Source organism: Jaculus jaculus, chromosome 2 (genome assembly GCF_020740685.1).
Source record: "Jaculus jaculus isolate mJacJac1 chromosome 2, mJacJac1.mat.Y.cur, whole genome shotgun sequence".
NCBI lineage: Eukaryota > Metazoa > Chordata > Mammalia > Rodentia > Dipodidae > Jaculus > Jaculus jaculus.
In genome coordinates, this window is record NC_059103.1 from 7,859,221 (window position 1) to 7,878,879 (window position 19,659).

A 19,659-nucleotide genomic window follows, 5' to 3' on the forward strand; every position below is an offset into this window, starting at 1 on the left:
CCTCCCTCCACTTTCCCCTTTGAAACTCCATTCTCCATCATAGCCCCTCCCCCTCTCAAGCAGTCTCTCTTGTTTTGATGTCATGATCTTTTCCTCCTATTATGATGGTCTTGTGTAGGTAGTGTCAGGCACTGTGAGATCATGGATATCCAGCCCATAGCCTATTATTTAATTGGATTGTTTTATTTCTTATTATTTAGTTTTTTTAGTTCTTTTTATATTTGGATATTTATCCTCTGTCAGATGTATAGCTAGGAAAGATTTTCTTCCATTCTGTAGGTTGCCTCTTTGTTCTATTCACAGTGTCCTTTGTCATACAGAAGAGTTTGAATTTCATGAAGTCCCAGAGGTTATTACTGGTTTTATTTCCTGAGCAACTGGTGTTATATTCAGAAAGTTGTTGCCTATACCAATATGTTGAATTCCCTACTTTTCCCCTAGAGCAGTTTAAGGGTTTCAGGCATGATATAAGGTCTTTGATCCATTTAGATTTGATTCTTGTGCATAGAGACAGATAAGGATCTATTTGCATCCTTCTACATATAGATATCCAATTTTCCTAGCACCATTTATTAAAGAGGGTATCTTTTCTCCAATGGATCTTTTTGGCATTTTTGTCAAAAATCAGATGGCTGTAGCTGCCAGGATTTACATCTGGGTCCTCTGTTTGGCTTCACTGATCTACGCGTCTGTTTTTGTGCCAATACTATGCTGCTTTTGTTACAATGGCTCTGTAATATTATTTAAAATAAGGCATGGTGATACTGCCAGCCTTATTTTTGTTGCTCAACATGTGTTGTCTATTTGAGTTTTTTTGTGCTTCCAAATGAATTTTAGGATTTTTTTTCTCTTTCAGTGAAGAATGCCATTGAAATTTTGATGGGGATTGCATTAAATGTGTAAATTGCTTTTTAGTAAGATAGACATTTTCACAATATTGATTCTTCCAAACCAGGAATGTAGGATGTCTTTCCATTTCCTGTTGTCTTCTTCAATTTATATCTTGAATGTTTTAAAGTTCTCATTGTAGAGATCCTTGACTTCCTTGGTTAGGTTTATGTCAAAGTACTTTATTTATTTATTTATTTTGGTGCAATTGTGAATGGGAGTGATTCCCTGATTTCATCCTCAGCATGTTTGTTGTTAGTATACTTGAAGGCTACTGATTTATTGTTTGTTTATTTTGTACTCTGCTACATTGCTAAAAAGTGTTTATCAGCTCTACTAGTTTGCTGGTAGAGTCTTTAGGGTCCTTTTTGTGTAGACTCATATCATCTGCAGACAGTGATAATTTGATTTCTTCCTTTCTAATTTGTATCCCTTTTATGAGTGTCTCTTGCCTTATTGCTATAGCTAAGATTTCTAGGACCATATTAAATAAAAGTGGGGACAGTGGGCATCCTTGTCTTACTCCTCATTTTAGTGGAAGAGTTTCAAGTTTTTCCCGATTTAGTAATATGTTGGCTGTAGGCTTGTCATAAATAGCCTTTATTATATTGAGATATGTTCCTTCTATTCCCAGTCTCTGTAGGACTTTGTTCTTCAAGGACCCATTCAGTGGTCTACCGTTTAGTTTCCATGATTTTGCTTATGCTGTATCACTTTTCTTGCTGGTGATTTGTAGTTTAATTCCATTGTGATCACATAGAGTACAAGGGATATTTCAACTTTCCTGTATTTGTAAGGATTTGCTTTGTGTCCTAATACATGGTCTATTTTAGAGAATGTTCCATGTGCTGCTGAAAAGAATGTGTATTCTATAGCATTTGGATGGAATGTTTTGTAGATATGTTAGGTCTATTTGTTCTATGACATCATTTACTCCATATGTTTCTCCCTTTATTTTTTGCCGGGATCACCTGTCAATAGATGAAAGTGGGGTATTGAAGTTTCCCACTGCAATTGTGCTTGGTGTTATCTGTGACCTGAAGTCTATTAGTGTTTGTTTGATGAAAGTGGGAGTCTCCATTATAGGTGCATCTATGTTTAGAATTGTAATATCCTCCTGTTGAATTGTTCCTTTAATCAATATAAAGTGCCCTTCTTTATCTTTCCTCACTAATGTTTGTCTGAAGTCTGTCCTGTCAGATATTATTATATCAATACCTTCTTGTTTTCTAGGCCCATTTACCTGAAATACCATTTTCTACCCTTTCATCCTAAGCTAGTGTCTGTCTTTTATAGAGTGATGAGTTTCTTGGAGGCAAAAACAGAAGGGTCCTGCCTTTTAATCCAGTCTGTAAGCCTGTGTCTTTTGCTTGGGTTGTTGACATCCTTGATACTGAGTTATTATTGAAAGGAGGATGCTGTGAGTGAAAACAATCTCTTCGCTTGCTTCTGCTCCGGCGGCGCAGGCAGGACTGGTCCTGTGGATTGGGACCGCCAGCGCCATGGCGGGAGCTGATTCGGGCTGCTTGTGTGGCGGCTAGAAGCTCTGGCTCTGGATCTCTCCTGCTTCTATACTGTGGTGGATAAATCTGCATACACCTTCACTTTTTGGTAGGAGAGTGTATTGTGGTGTTTTTCTGCTCATTTGTCCTCCTAGCCTTCTTTGGCATGGTTACTACACCACCATCTTAACTGGAAGTTCCCTCTGTGTGTGTGTTTTTTTGTTTTAATTTTTTATTACTGACAACTTCTGTAATTATAGACAATAAACCGTGATAGTTCCCTCCCCATTCACCTTCCCCTTCACAACTCCACTCTCCATCATATCCCTTCCTCCTTTCACTTTGTCTTTTATTTTGATGTCATCATCTTTTCCTCCTATTATAATGGTTGGTGTAGGTAGTGCCAGGCACTGTGAGGTCATGGATATCCAGGCCACTTTGTGTCTGGAAGAGTGCATTGTAAGGAGCCCTGTCCTTCCTTTGGCTCTTACATTCTTTCCATCACCTCTTCTGCAACGGACCCTGAGCCTTGGAAGGTGTGATAGAAATGTCTTAGTGCTGAACACTCCTCTGTCACTTCTCAGTGCTATGGTGCCTTTTGCTGTTTTTCCTTAATTTATTTACTTGAGAGAGAGGAAGAGAGAAAGAGAGATGGGGAGGGGGAGAGAGAATGTGTGCACCAGGGCCTTCTTGCCACTGCAAACAAACTCCAGACACATGAGCCACCTTGTGTAACTGGCTTATGTGGGTCCTGGGGAATCGAGCCTGGGTCCTTAGGTTTCACAGGCAAGCACTTAACCGCTAAGCTATCTCTCCAGCCCTTGCTGTGTGTTGTTTAAAGGCCCTGTGTTTTTTTTTAGTATTTAATTAAATTAATTTATTTGCAAGCAGAGATAGAGAGAGAATAGAGAGAAGAGAAATGGAAAGAGAGAAAATGGCGTGCCAGGGCCTTTGGCCACTGCAAATGAATTCCAGATGCATGCAACCCATGTGCATCTGGCTTATATAAGTCCTGGGTAATCAAACCTGGGTTCTTTAGCTTTGAAGGCCAACAGCCTTAACTGCTAAGCCATCTCTCCAACTTATTTTTATTTATTATTTATTTATTTAGTTTTGTTTTTCAAGGTAGGGTTTTACTCTAGTCCAAGCTGGCCAGGAATTCACTATGTAGTCGCAGGGTGGCCTTGAACTCATGGTGATCCTCCTGCCTCTGCCTCCCAAGTGCTGGGATTAAAGGGGTGTGCCACCATGCCCCTTTATTTTTATTTTTATTTATTAACAACTTCCATGATTATAAAAATATCCCATGGTAATACCCTCCCTACCCCCACTTTCCCCATTCTCCATTCTCCATTCTCCATCATATCCCCTCCCCCTCTCAATCAGTCTCTCTTTTATTTTGATGTCATGATCTTTTCCTCCTCTTATGATGGTCTTGTGTAGGTAGTGTCAGGCACTGTGAGGTCATGGATATCCAGGCCATTTTATGTCTGGAGGGAGCATGTTGTAAGGAGTCCTACCCTTCCTTTGGCTCTTACATTCTTTCTGCCACCTTTTCCACATTAAACCCTGAGCCTTGGAAGGTGTGATCAAGATGTTACTCAGTACACCAGTTCTTCTTTCCAGCACTATGATACCTTCTGAGTCATCCCAAGGTCACTGCCATCTGAAAAGAGAAGATTCTCTACCCATTGAACTACATGTAGAATGACTTCTTCCAGCTTTCTGTCAGCTGGTCTATGTAGAGGAGGTTATCAGCTCAGTTCCAGCAGGATTTCTCAGTGGCCTTGCAGCCCAAATATGTGGAGTCTTCAGCAATAGGGTCTTACCATCTATTCGTGGTTGGAAACCAAGGGCCCCTTCAATGGCCTGTAATGTTTTGGGGGCATCAGGGACCTCCCTGGCCAAAAACTCACTAGAGTTATCCCATCCATGGCACTGAAAATTTTCTAACAACGATCTATGGCTCCTGAGGGTTCCATTGTCCAATACTGGAGGATTCCATATGATTTATTTATATCCTCTTAGATTTTGATTAGCCCTCCCTCCACCTTTCCTTTACTCAATCTCTTCCCGTTTTCAATCATTTAAAAAATATTATTATTATGAGAGAGACAGAGAGAGAGAGAGAGAGAGAGAGAGAGAGAGAATATGGGCATGCCAAGGCCTCTCAGCTGCTGTGAATGAACTCCAGGGACATGCGCCCCCTTGTGCACATGTGTGACATCGCATGATTGTGTTACTTTTGTGTCTGGTTATGTAGATTTGAACATTATTAGGCTTCACAGGCAAGCGCCTTAACTGCTAAGCCAGGCCCTGTGTTTCATTCTCATACCAGATTAAAAAGAAAAAGTCAATTTGACCCACATTTGAGATTATTTCCAAGGAACAGAGGCTGGAGAGGGTGGGTGTGCGCACTGCTAAGGATCAGGAGTGTAGTTGGGGTGTCCAGTGTGGAGCTGCTGCTTGAGCTTCAGCTCTTATGGGGAGCCAGGCCCTGCCTTAGTGGAGCTTGCGATGAGTGTGTGTGTTAAATGGGGATTCTCTGAATACAAATGAAAAATGCCAAGACTACTCTTGAGGTGTCGACAAGAGTCATAGACAACGTGCACAGCTTGCCCTGGCTGCCTAGATGCAGTGGTAGACCTCAGAACCTGGGCATATAACCCTTCAAGGGGATACCTGGAAGGACAGACTGAATTCCTTAAAAGCCACTGCAATCCAGCTGACTTACAGGCTGTTTAAGAGTACCTCCTATTGCAGAATGGTGTGTAGACAGTAGCAGACGCCTGTACTGCTTGTTGCCCCTGGGGCTGGCCTCTTATGTTGCTTGGGTCGTATTCACTACAGTTCTAGTTTGTTTTATATTGCTTAATTTTTGTTGTGCTGGGATGGAACCGAAGACCCTGTGTACGCTAAGGTGCGGTGCCTCTGAGTCACACCCAAGTCTTTCACTGCTGAACAGGTGTGCTACTGCTGAGCCCCACCTTAGCCCCTCCCCTGAGGTTTCTAGACAAGTGCTGTGAGGTGAAGTACCACTCACTGGGCCTCAATCTTTTATTTTATTTTTAATTTTTTAGCATTTTCCATGATTATAAAAAAAATCCCATGGTAATTCCCTCCCTCCCCTCCCCACACTTTCCCCTTTGAATCTCCATTCTCCATCATATTACCTCCCCATCTCAATCATTGTAATTACATATATACAGTATCAACCTATTAGGTACCCTCCTCCCTTCCTTTCTCTTCCCTTTATGTCTCCTTTTTAACTTACTGGCCTCTGCTACTAGGTATTTTCCTTCTCACGCAGAAGCCCAATCATCTGTAGCTAGGATCCACATATGAGAGAGAACATGTGGTGCTTGGCTTTCTGGGCCTGGGTTACCTCACAATCTTTTATTTTATTATTTATTTATTTGAGGGAGGGAGGGTGAGAGAGAGAGACAGGGAGAGGATGGGTGCGCCAGGGCCTTTAGCCAGTGCAAACGAACTCCAGATGCGTGTGCCACCTTGTGCATCTGGCTTATGTGGGTTCTGGGAAATCGAACCTGGGTCCTTAGGCTTTGCAGGCAAGTGCCTTAATTGCTAAGCCATCTCTACAGCCCTTATTTATTTGTTTGAGTGAAAGAGGGGGGGGGGCGGAGAATGGGGGTCTCAACCTTTTAAGCAACTGCTAATTACCTTTTTAAAATTCAGTGAAATTAAGAAATCAAGGAGCTGGGCATGGTGGTGCACGCCTTTAATTCTAGCACTCAGGAAGCTGTGGTAGGAGGATTGCTGTGAGTTTGAGGCCAGCCAGAGACTACATTGTGAATTCTAGGTTAGCCTGGGCTAGAGCGAGACCCTACCTTGAAAAAAAAAAAAAAGAAAGAAAGAAAGAAGGAAGGAAAAAGAAATCAAGGAAAGAAGCCCCAAGGTCTTGCTCTTTTCTAGCAACTTCTAGGCAACTCTGAAGGCTGGTAGAGCCAGCAGCAGGGATCCCAACTCTAGCCTGGACAGTGCCCACCCTGCTTGTCAGCCTGTACCAGATGAAAAATCCATGAAGCTTCACCCCAAGTCTTTAGCATCCCGTGGTATCAGCACCATGGGGAAGATAGATTAGTTTCATTTCAGGCCATGTCATGGTCTCCAGTGTCAAGCACAAACCTAGGAAGCCAGCTCTGGCCCCAGGACTCATGCTGTGCCCTGTGTGACCTGCTGTCTAATGTCCTTTGGCTTCCCCACAGGTCATTCCCAAGGACTATAAAACCATGACTGCCCTGGCCAAAGCCATCTCCAGGAATGTCCTCTTTGCTCACCTGGATGACAATGAGAGGAGGTAAGCATGCTTGGTGGCATGAGTCACCTTTCCTAGCTTCAAATGTGAATCATGAGGCAAGTCGTAGGAGTGCTAAGCTCCAGGTAAAGCGGGGTCCCCCTTTTCTGGAATTGTAGTTTGCCAAGTAGGGGCGGCTTCCAGAATTAAGTTCTGGGGCTGCAGAGATGTCTTAGTGCCTAAGGACCCAAGTTTACTTCCCCAGTACCCACATAAGCCAGATGCACAAAGTGGTGCATGCATGTGAAGTTCGTTTGCAGTGGCTGGAGACCCTGGTGCGCCCGTTCTCTCCCTCCGCCTCTTCCTCTCTTTCAAATAAATAAGATATAAAAAGGAAAAAAAAGAAAAAGAAATTAAGTTCTGTGTGTGTATGTGGCCTGGCTCAGGAGAGGCATCCCTGGTCCTGGAGGAGCCAGGCTGTTTCTCTTCAGTACCTGGTCTGGATCTGCAGCTCCCACATGCTAAACTGTCCTAGAAAGATGTTGTGGTACCACCTTTTGCTTTGATCATGTGGTGTGAATGTTCCAGTAGGATACTCTACCTCACCCTGGCTGGCACTGGCAGAAAGGCACACCCAGCTTTTCCTGGATGCCTGGCATCTCTACATGTCCTGAACTCCTAGGCTCTGAGGCAGGGCAACAAAGTCTCATGAAGTGGGCAGGAAGCCATTATTCCAGGGAGAGGAGCCTGGGTGGTATGAAGGGGTCCAATTCCATACTTGGAGAGTCAATCATAAATATCTAGAAAAATAAGGGCTGGAGAGACTGCTCAGTGGTTAAGGGACTTGCCTGCAAAGCCTACTGACCTTGGTTCACCTCCCCAGTACCCACGTAAAGCCAGATGTGCAAAGTGGCACATATATCTAGAGATCATTTGCAGTGGCTAGAGACCCTGGCATGCCCATTCTGTCTTTTTCTGCTTGCAAGTAAATAAATAAGTAAAAGAAAAGAAAAAAAAAGGGGGGGAAATCAGAAAATTTTAGCTGGGTATGGTGGCACATACCTGTACTTCTGAGGCAGGAGGATGGCTAAAAGTGCTAGGTGAGCCACATAGGCAGGACTCTGTCTCAAAAACAAACAAACAAAAAACAAACCAAAAAGACCCAGAAGGTGCTGATAAGGCGATGACCTTGTCACCTGATTCCCAGAGAGCCCAGCAGCATTTGGGTCCATCCTTCAGGTTTATTTCATATAAGAATCTTAACTTCATATATTTTCACTTAACAAAATCTCACTTTGCATACTGTCTATCACATTTAGGTTGTCCCAAACCTCTTTCTCTGCCAGCAACAAGTCTTTTGTCTTTTTTTTTTTCTTAAGTTTTTGTTCTTATTTATTTATTTATTGGTTTTTTGTTTTTGTTTTTGTTTTTCGAGGTAGGGTCTCACTCTGTTCCAGGCTAACCTGGAATTAACTCTGTCATCTCAGGGTGGTCTTGAACTCATGGCAGTCCTCCTACCTCTGCCTCCCAAGTGCTGGGATTAAAGGCGTGTGCCACCACGCCCGGCTTATTTATTGGTTTTTTGAGGTAAGGTCAATGTAGCTCAGGCTGACCAGGAATTTATTCTGTATTCTCAGGGTGGCCTTGAACTCAAGGTGATCCTCCTACTTCTGCCTCCCTAGTACTGGGATTAAAGGCGTGCACCACCACACCTGACTTTTCTTAAATTTTCTACAGAGTTAATGCAGGTTCACTGCTTCCCTCCAGTGGCTGTTTACATTAAAAATTTTTTTTTCATTTTTATTTATTTATTTGAGAGTGACAGACAGAGAGAGAAAGAGGCAGTTAGAGAGAGAGAATGGGCATGCCAGGGCATCCAGCCACTGCAGACGAACTCCAGACACGTGCGTCCCCTTGTGCATCTGGCTAACATGGGTTCTGGGGAATTGAGCCTCGAACTGGGGTCCTTAGGCTTCACAGGCAAGCACTTAACCGCTAAGCCATTTCTCCAGCCCAGGCTGTTTACATTTTTATATTATAAACGCCAATTTGATGATCTTCAGTTTCTTTCCTTGTCTGATCATCTTTGAGTTCTTATCCATTTATTTTTAAGATAATTTCTTTAATGCACAAAAAAGGTGTGTGGCAGTTTAAATTCAATTTCTTTTGAAATTTTAAAAATATTTTCATTCAGTTTATTTATTTGAGAGAGAGAAGAAAGCATTTCCAGAGGCTTGCATCACCTTGAACATCTGACTTATGTGGGTCCTAGGGAATCAAATCTGGGTCCTTTGGCCTTGTGGACAAGCACCTTAACTGCTAAGCCATCTCTCCAGCCCATCTTTTAAAATATTTTTGGAAATTTATATTTCTTCATTAGGTTAACTGAGCATATCCCATAGATAGTCCTACAAAATCCCAGTGCTGGGCTGGAGGGATGGCTTAGTGGTTAAGGCATTTGCCTGTTAGGCCACAGGACCCAGGTTCGATTCCCCAGGACCCACCTTAGCCAGATGCACAAGGGGGTGCACGCATCTGGAGTTCATTTGCTCTGGCTGGAGGCTCTGGTGTGCCCATTCTGTCACTCTCTCTCCCACTTTCTCTGTCAAATAGATAAAAGTAAAATATTTTTTAAAATCCCAGTGCCATGCACTATAAAAGACAGAGAAGGCTCTGTTTTCCCAGTCCCCAAGTTAATATTAATAGTGGGTTGACACAGGCCTTCCAGATCATTCTCTAGATTGGTGTGCATGTGGGCACGCAGGCACACATAGGGCTTCATCACATGGATATTGAGGGTGTGCTGGATGCAATGTTCCAAGAGATTTGCCTTTCCCAGGATGAGGATGGAGCTAATTTTCTTCCAGTGTAAGAATGAATCAGAATTTATTCATCTTCTGCTTCACCCGGGTTTGGCTGGAGTCTTCTGATGCTTGGAGTCACCTTGTTTCTACAATGAGTCAAGCAGTGTTTGTGCTACAGTAATTCCAGGGGTGCATCTGGACCAGGAAACCACATGGTTAAAACCATGATGGTTGTGGTATGTGAAGTGTTGAGAGACTGTTGCAAAAAGGCCAGTAGTCAGTCATCAATAGGAACCGTCTGGGGCTGAGGGTCCTGATTGCTCATGTTGGCACGGCATAATCCACCTTACTCTGTCTATTCTGCCTCTCTGGTCTGGGGTGCTCGGTGGTTTCTGTGGAGGCAGGCAGCTGGTGCTCTTGTGGTTGAGTGGTATCTGGGAGAGCTGAGCATTTGAGTTATTCTTGTCTCATCTGTGATGGCCAGGACCCTAGGCAGGTGTCCTGCAGGAGTGGACCAAGGGATACCCTTGTTCTGTGTGGCTCACCCGTGGTTCAAACGACCCCATATGTGGTGGACGTTCATGGCATGCCTCGTGCCAGAGCCCTCTCAGCTGGGGTAACTTCTCTACACTCCCGAGGTTCTGGGTGTTGGCGCAGGATTTGAGCTTCCCTTCCTGTCAGAGCTCGCTGCTTCCTGATCTGCCAACATGTGAACAAGTTCACCACAGGCTCCCACCTTCATGGATAGAACTATTCCAGGCATCACACCTTTCCCACTAGGGTGGAATGAATCCCAGAAACTGGGTGCCAAAAAAAAAAAAAAAAAAAAAAAAACACCTTCTCCCTTAAGTTGCTTCTGTCAGGCATTTGAACCTAGCTGTGAGGGTCTGAGAATCACTGAAGAAAGACCCCAGACTCAAATAGTATGTAAAAACAGAGTGTTTATTCTGCATGCTCCTCTCATACAAAATGGTGACCCTGAGAGGAGCACGCAGTCTCCTTTTAAGCACAGCTAGAGGAATTTTGGCCAGCTTAGTCTTTTCTAACATGATTGGCTATTTGAACAGTAACTGTACTTGTATTCTTTTGATTGGTCCTAAGGTGTTGGCGGGCTAGGTCTAGGGGAATTTCAGATGGGTTAGGTAATCTTTAAAATGATTGGCTAGTCCAGCAGCAGTTACAGTTGTGCATCTCTGATTGGTTGGGGCAGAAGGCACGAAAGGGGCATGTCTAGGCATGTCCAGGAACTGACTCATCCTCTGGGCGGCTATCTTCCCGGCCACATGTCAGAGCAGGCTCTTTCCAGAAGTCCTGCCTGTCTCTCTGGGAAACTGAATCTTAGGCCTAGTTAGAGTGGCGCCTTAGTGAAGCCTGTCATGGTGTCAGTTTGGTCCCTTCATTCATAGCAATGAGAAAAGTAACTCACATACTCTCCACAGCAAGGGATGGTGGAATGTAAACCCCCAAAGATACTTGTGATACAATCCCCGCTACCTGGGAATGTTCTCATATACCTAATTTGACAATTTGGATGAGATAGAACTCTGGATTACCTGGGGGCCTCTAAATGGCAGGACACACACACACACACACACACACACACACACACACATGGAGAAGGCTATGTGACCACACAGGGGAAGACCAGTGCACTGGGAACCAGCCAAGGGTTTCCTGGCATCAGAGGAAGCTGGAGAGGCAGGAGGGGCCTCCCCTGGAGCCATTTTGAGGGGAAGGAGCTTGTGCACCTTTATCTCCACCTCCTGTCTCCTAGAATTGCTAAAAAATGAACTATTGTCTCAGGCCCCAGTTCATGGCATTTGGCTACTCTGGTCTTGGGATTCTTTTTTGTAAATTTTTTAAAAAATTTTTATTGATTTATTTGAGAACAACAGACAGAGAAAGAGGCAGAGAGAGAGAGAGAGAGAGAGAGAGAGAGAGAGAATATGGATGCGCCAGGGCCTTCAGCCACTGCAAACGAACTCCAGACACGTTCGCCCCCTTGTGCATCTGGCCAATGTGGGTTCTGGGGAATTGAGCCCTGAACTGGGGTCCTTAGGCATCACAGGCAAGTGGTTAACCACTAAGCCATCTCTCCAGCCCTCTTTTTTTAGTTAAAAAAATTTTTATTGACAACTTCCATGATTGTAAACAGTATCTCATGGTAATGTCCTCCTTCCCCCCACTTTCCCCTTTGAAACTCCATTCTCCCCATCTCAATCAGTCTCTCTTTTATTTTGATGTCATGATCTTTTCCTCCTCTTATGATGGTCTTGTGTAGGTAGTGTCAGGCACCATGAGGTCATGGATATCCAGGCCATTTTGTGTCTGGGGGAGCATGTTGTAAGCAGTCATACCCTTCCTTTGGCTCTTACATTCTTTGTGCCACCTCTTCCACAATAGACCCTGAGCCTTGGAAGGTGTGAGAGAGATATTGCAGTACTGAGCACTCTGGTCACTTCTTTCTAGCACCATGATGCCTTCTGAGTCATCCCAAGGTCACTGCCATCTGAAAAGAGAAGATTCTCTACCAAAAGTCAGAGTAGCATTAATATTTGGGTATGAACATTAAGAGAAGTCCTTACTGGGCAGTTTGATGAACATAGTATATACATTTAGCCAGACAGCAGCAGACGTTATACCCCTAGAGCTCATGACTACCTCTGTTTTAGATTTTCACTATCAGGGATGTATTCCCTCCCATGGGGTGGGCCTCCAGTCCAATTAGAGGGCATTTGGTTTCCACCATGACAGACATGCCACTATTGTGCTTGTTGGCTCATCTGGCCTGGTTGACCAAATATAAGGCTTGCAGTGTCTAGTATTGAGTATCTTCACTGGTGATTGCTCTCTCTTCCATTGAATTGCATGTAGAATGGCTTTTTCCAGCTTTCTGTCAGCTGCTCTACATGGTGGAGGTTATCAGCTCAGTTCTAGCAGGATTTCTCAGTGGCCTTGTAGCCCAAATATGTGGAGTTTTCAGCAATAGGGTCTCATCTATTCCTGGTGGGAAGCCAAGGGCCTTGGCAATGGCTGTAATGTTTTGGGGGCATCAGGGACCTCCCTGGCCACCAACTCACTGGAAGGTATCACATCCCTAGTGCTGAAAATTTTCTAGTAAAATCTATGGCTCCTGAGTGTCCCATTGTCCAAAAAAAGTAGGTTTCCATGATTTATTTATATCCTCTTGGATTTTGACTAGCCCTCTCTCCACTTTTCCTTTACTCAATCTCTTCCCCTGACCTCACTTAGGCGTTTTCACTCCCGTTAATCTATTCTTCTACTTACATATATACAATATCATTCTATTAAGTACAACCCCCCGTAGTCTCAGGGTAGCCTTGAACTGTCAGCGATCCTCCTATCTCTGCCTTTTTCCCCCAAGGTAGGGTCTCAGTCTAGCCCAGGCTGACCTGGAATTCACTATCCCACATGCGTCACCTCGTTTTTTTTTTTTTAAATTTATTTTTATTTATTTGACAGAGAAATAGGGGAGGAGAGAGAGGGAGAGAGAGAGAGAGAGAGAGAGAGAGAGAGAGAGAGAGAGAGAATGGACACGCCAAGGCCTCCAACCACTGGAATCGAACTCCAGACGCATACGCCCCCTTGTGCATCTGGCTAATGTGGGTCCTGGGGAATCAAACCTGGGTCCTTTGGCTCTTCAGGCAAACACCTTAATCACTTAGCCATCGCTTTGGCCTCTGGCCTTGGTATTCTTATGTCTACCCAGTAGACTATTGAAAGAATGGACTCCTGCTGTCTGAGAACAGGTTCATGGTACTTGACTACGGCAACCCCAGGATGCTTACATCCACCCAGCAGCAGCATCTTCTTGGGGAAGTAGCTTTGGTCTCCAGGTGATTAAAGTGTTGTATCGATTTTGATTTGGATTTAAGAATCAATTTATAGTGTTATTTAAATGCAGACTGAATGAATGATGCAGTCATATGGTTAAACCTTCAGCACATGCAAAAGATTCAGAGTGAGAGGTCTCCATCTAGAGACTGCCCTTGGACCCTGATTCAGACCCTGGCTGGGCCTTCTTATGAATTTATCTAGACTAGCCTGTGAATCACAGGGGTTCTCCTGTCAGCCTTTCCTGTGCTCGGATTAGACATATGCTGCTGCACCTGCGTGTCACATGGGTGCTGGGGGTCCAGACTCGAGGCCTCACTCTTGCACAGCAAACATTTTACCCACGGAGCCGACACCTCAGCTCCTCTTTTAAATTTTTTTTTAAAGATTTATTTATTTAAGAGTGACAGAAAGAGGCAGATCTCTCTCTCTCTCTCTCTTTCTCTCTCTCTCTCTCTCTCTATATATATATATAGAGAGAGAGAGAGAGAGAGAGAGAATGGGCGCGCCAGGACCTCCAGCCACTGCAAATTAACTCCAGACGCATGCTTCCCCTTATGCATCTGGCTAACGTGGGTCCTGAGGAATTGAGCCTCGAACTGGGGTCCTTAGGCTTCACAGGCAAGCGTTTAACCTCTAAGCCATCTCTCCAGCCTCAGCTCCTCTTTTTTTATCCCCCCTTTTCTGCCTTTCTGGAGACAAGGGCTAAGTATGTAGCCTAGACAGGCATGTCTTGAGCTTGTGATCCTCTTGCCTCAGCCTCCTGAGCACTGGGATTATAGTTGGAAGCCACCACACTTGGCCTGACTCACTCTTTTGTGCCAAGTAGAAGGAAGAGCTCCTGTACAGACCAAGCACTGTGGGCACAGGACTAATTTCAGTTGGCTCGGCATCTTGGGCATCATGCCTCTCTCATACAACTATGAGGAGAATAGAGTGGAATATGCCTTTATGATCCATGGGTGAGGTAAGCATGCCTTTTTTCAAAAGAAGCCATTTATTGACAATTTTGAAACATGTGCACAATGTATGTTGATCCTAAGCCCCTCCCATTTGTCCCTCTTTCCTTGTCTCCCTTCCACAGGACCACTTCCTCTTTACATCTAGTCCCTCTTCTATTTTGGTGTCTTTTTTAATTTGTTTTTTTTTTTTCCTTCTTACATCATTTATGAGAAATGTTGACGAGTCCAATATTATACAGGTCTTGTGCAGGTCATGACAGTTGCTGTGGGGTCATAAATATGATGGCCACTTCATGTCTGGAATATAGCATTACAAAGCACTCCTCCCCATCCTTTGGTTCTTCCATTCTTTCAGCTCCCTCTTCCACACTGTTCCTTGAGTCTTGGAGGGTATGACAGAGACATCTTATCTACTACTGAACGCTCAGCAGTCACTTATTCTCAGCTCTTTGATGAGGCTTGTGTCTCCTGAGTCATCACCACCATCTGCCAAAAGAAGCTTCTCTGACAAAAGATAAGAGCAGCACTAATCTCTGGGCATAGACATAAATATTTAGAGGGTAATTTGATAGAGCACCATATCCATTTGGCCAAACAACAGTAGTAGTTTTCTCCCTTATCCCCCCTCCCCCGTATTAGTCAGGGTTCTTTAGAGCAACAGAACTGCTAGAATGAGTTACTTTAAAAAGGGGATTCATTGGATTAGCTCATGGTAGGCCAATAGCAGTTTCAGGCCCGAGAATGAAGGAACCCAGTAGCTGCTCAGTCCACATGGCCAGGTATCTCAGCAGTCCCGACCCGGCACTGAAGGCCTGCAGGCGTCCTGAGGAGCCGCTGGGTTTCGACCTACGCAGGTCTGCAGTTCATGGCGCTCTTCATCCACGTTGGCAGGAACCAAGCAGCTCAGGCAGCCAAGTGGAAGGAAGGAAGGAGCTCTTTTCACCCAGAGCTTCCTTATATAAAGTCGCCCACTGAGAAAGATCGCCTGCTCTGGGGAAGGACTCACTCTGGGGGAGGGACTTCCTCCTTCAGTTAATCCTACCTGGACCCACCCAAAAGGGATTTCTGTGGATTACTAAACAGATCAAGTTGGTAACACCTTAACTATCACACCTCCAGAACCTATGACCTTCCCAGACATAGGCTTATGACCAGGTTTTCATTCAGTACCAAACATGAATTCCTTCCCATAGAGTGGGCCTCAAATCTAACCAGAGAATAGTTGGTTATTCCCATAACAGTCATGCTCTATTGAACTGATGGGCATGTCTTGTCTGGCCAGTTGCGTAGCTTACAGAGTCCACTGCTGGTTAAGACTGTTGATGACTTTTCTCCCCGAGCAGGAGACACAGCATTTTCTAACACTAGGACTGCTAGCCAGCAGAGAGGAGGCTTCCAGCTCAGTTCCAGCTTGAGTTTTCAGTGTCCTGCAATTGAAGCATGGGGAATGTCTTTAGCAATAGGGTCTTACCATTTAGTTGTGCTGGGCAACCAAGAGTAATAGCAATTACCTTTTTTTTTTTTTTTTTTCCGAGGTAGGGTCTCACTCTAGCCCAGGCTGACCTGGAATTCACTATGTAGTCTCAGGGTGGCCTCAAACTCATGGCAATCCTCCTACCTGTGCCTCCCAAGTGCTGGGATTAAAGGTGTGCAGCCACCACACCCAGATAATTACCTCTGTTCTTTTGGGGGCTTCAGAGGTCTCCCTGACCAACAGCTCATGAGGTGGTAACCCACTCCTGGCACTGAAATTTTTAAAAATATATTTTATTTATTTATTTATGAGCAAGAGAGGGAGAGCGAAGGAGGGAGAGAATGGGTGCGCCAGGGCCTATAGCCACTGGAAATGAACTCCAGATGCATGAGGCACCAGGTACATCTGGCTTATGTGGGTTCTGGGGAATCAAATCAGGGTCCTTAGGCTTTGCAGGCAAATGCCTTAACCACTCAGCCATCTCTTCAGCCCTGGTTTTCTTATAACAACCTATGGTTTCTGAGAGCCATAGGGAGACTTCTGCCCAAACTCTCCCTCTCTTTTGTTTAATTCTACTTTTCAATTAGCTAGCAAAAAATAAGTTTTTGTTTTTGTTTTTGTGTTTGTTTTTGTTTTTCAAGATAGGGCCTCACTCTAGTCAAGACTGACTTGGAATTCACTGTGTAGTCTCAGGGTGGTCTTGAACTCACAGTGATCCTTCTGTCTTTGCCTCCCAAGTGCTGGAATTAAAGGCGTGTGCCCCCATGCCCGGCTAAAGAATAGATTTCTGTATGATTTTTTCACAATACTTTTAAGTTTTGATTAACCTTCCCCAGTCCCCTCCTCCCTTTCATCCCCCTGACCCCACTTAAACCTCTTCACTCTGAGTATTCAAACTCTACTTACCTATCTACCATCCCCTCCCATAAATCCCTCTCCATCCTCCCTCATGACCCCCTTTAAATCTATTCGTTTTAAAATTTTATTTTATATATATTATTAACATTTATACTCTTTTTCTTGTTTGGTTTTTCAAGGTAGGGTCTCACTCTAGCCCAGGCTGACCTGGAATTCACTATGTAGTCTCAGGGTGTCCTTGAACTCACGGCGATCCACCTACCTCTGCCTCCCAAGTGCTGGGATTAAAGGTGTGTGCCACCACGCCTGGCTTGATTATACTTTTTTTATCCCTTCACCCCTGCTGCGGTCACACTGGGGCCCCTCCTCAGTGAGGTTGTATATTCTCTGCGAGGTCATGAAGGCCTCAGTGAGTCCCTATGGGGTAGCAGGAGTGAGCATATATTTTTTTAACTTTTTTGACTGACAACTTCCATAATTATAGACAATAAACTATGAAAATTCCCTCTCTTCCCCCACTTTTCCCTTCACAAATCCACTCTCCATCATACCCCCCACCTCAGTCAGTCTCTCTTATTTTGACGTCATCATCTTTTCCTCCTCTTATGAGGGTCTTGTGTAGGTAGCGCCAGGCACTGTGAGTTCATGGATATTGAGGTCGATTTCTGTCTGAACGATTGCATTGTAAGCAGTCCTACCCTTCCTTTGGCTCTTACATTCTCTCTGCCACCTCTTCTGCAATGGACCCTGAGTCTTGGAGGGTGTGATAGAGGTGTCTCAGTGCTGAGCACTCCTCTGTCACTTCTCAGCACTGTGGTACCTTTGGAGTCATTCCAGTGGTCACAGCCATCTGAAAAGAAAAGCTTCTCTAACCAAAAGTGAGAGTAGCATTAATGTATGGGTATGAATGTTAAGAAAAGTGCTTACGAGGCAGTTTGGTGAATATAATATATGTATTTAATATGTATTTAACCAGACAACAGTAGGTATTACAGCCCTAGGGCTCATGACCTCCTTGCCATAGGCTTTTGACTAGGTTTTCAGTACCAGGCATGTATTGCTACCAGTGGAGTGGGCCACCAGTCCAATTAGAGAGCGGTTGCTTTCCCTCATAACAGACACTGTCACTGTTGCACCCACTGACTCATTTGGCATGGCTGGCCAAACTTGAGACTTGCAGTGTCCACTGTAGTTTATCTCCACTGGTGAACTCACTCTCTCCCACGGAGCTGCGTGCGGCACAGCTTTCTCCAGCTTTCTGTTGGCTGGTCTACAGGGAGGAGGTTTCAGCTCAGCTTGGGCTTCATTTCTCAGAGACCCTGCCCTGCCGCTAAAGCATGTAGAGCTTTCAGCAATAGGGCCTTACCATCTATTCCTGGTAGGGAACCAAGAGGGTTGCAATGGCCTGTAATGTTTTGGGGGCATCAGGAACCTCTCTGGCCAACAACTCACTGGAACATATCCCATCCCTAGCACTGAAATTTTTCTAGTAACAGTCTATGGCTTCTGGGTGTGCCATTGTCCAAAAAGTAGATTTCCTTATGGCTTATTCGTAACATCTTAAATGCTGATTGGCCCTCCCCCACCCCTTCCTTTACTCCCCTGACCTCACTTAGGCCTTTCCATCCCCAGCAATGTGTTCATCTCCTTACATATATACAATATCATCCCCTTACGTACTTCTCCCTCCCTGATAGCCACTTTCTAGCTTACTGGCCTTTGCTACCAATGTTACTCCAAGTCACACACAAGTCTAAACGTGTAGCTAGGATCCACACATGAGAGAGAGCATGCAGCCGGCCGTGGTGGCGCACACCTTTAATGCCAGTACTCAGGAGCAGAGGTAGGAGGATCGCCATGAGTTCGAGGCCACCTGGGACTACATAGTGAATTCCAGGTCAGCCTGAACTGAGACCCTACCTTGAAAAACCAAAAAAGAAAACCAAACCAAGCCAAACCAAACAACAACAACAACAAAAACCAAAAAACAAGAGAGAACATGCAACGTTTGGCTTTCTGAGCCTGGGTTACCTCACTTAGTACAATTCTTTCCAGATCCTAACATTTCCCTGAAAATTTCATTTTTCTTTACCGCTGAGTAGAACTCCATTGTATAAATGTACCACATCATTATCCATTCATCAGTTGAGGAACATCTAGGCTGGTTTCATTTCCTAGCTATTGTGAATAGAGCAGCAGTAAACATGGTTGAGCAAGTATCTCTAAGGTAGTGAGATGAGTCCTTAGGCTATGTGCCTAGGAGTACTATAGCTGGATCATATGCTAAATCTGTTTTCTGCTGTCTCAGGAACCTCCACACTGATTTCCACAATGGCTGGACCAGTTTACATTCCCACAAACAGTGTAGAAGGATTCCTCTTCTTCCACATCCTCACCAGCATTTATTGTCATTTGTTTTCTTGGTGATAGCCATTCTGACAAGAGTGAGATGGAATCTCAAAGTAGTTTTAATTTGCATTTCCCTGATGGCTAAGGATGTAGAACAGGTTTTTTTTTAGATGTTTATAGGCCATCTGTATTTCTTCTTTTGAGAACTCTCTATTTAGTTCCATAGCCCAATTTTTGGTTAGGTTGTTTGATTTCTTATTATTTAGTTTTTCTAAGTTCTTTGTATATCCTGGATATTAATCCTTTGTCAGATGTATACCTGGCAAAGATTTTCTCCCATTCTGCAGGTTGCTTCTTTGCTTTATTCACAGTGCCTTTTGCTGTACAAAAGCATTTTAATTTCTTGAGGTTCCATTGGTTGATTAGTGATTTTATTTCCTGAGCAACTGTTTCCCTTACTTTTCCCTCTGCAGTTTCAGAGTTTCAGGTCTGATATTAAGGTATTTAGTTTATTTGGACTTGATTCTGTTTTTTCCTAAGAGGCAGAGAGAGAGAGGGAGAGGGAGAGGGAGGGAGAGAAATTGGTGCATCAGGGCCTCAGCCACTGTAATCAAACTACAGATGCTTGCACCATCTAGTGGGCATATGTGACTTTGTGCTTGGTCCTTAGGCTTCACAAGCCCTGGACTTGATTCTTGTGTGTGAAGAGTGA

General features: G+C 44.3%; 1 protein-coding gene across 4 annotated transcripts in view; it reads left to right on the forward strand.

Moving 5' to 3' along the window:
- The window catches only part of Prkar1b (protein kinase cAMP-dependent type I regulatory subunit beta), a 188,818-nt gene that overhangs the window by 46,738 nt on the left and 122,421 nt on the right, over positions 1–19,659 (forward strand). For all 4 annotated transcript variants that reach the window (XM_045144391.1, XM_045144392.1, XM_045144389.1 and 1 more), the window contains exon 4: positions 6,617–6,708. In XM_045144391.1, the coding sequence (XP_045000326.1) occupies positions 6,617–6,708 (92 nt within the window). The remainder of the gene's footprint in view (positions 1–6,616; positions 6,709–19,659) is intronic.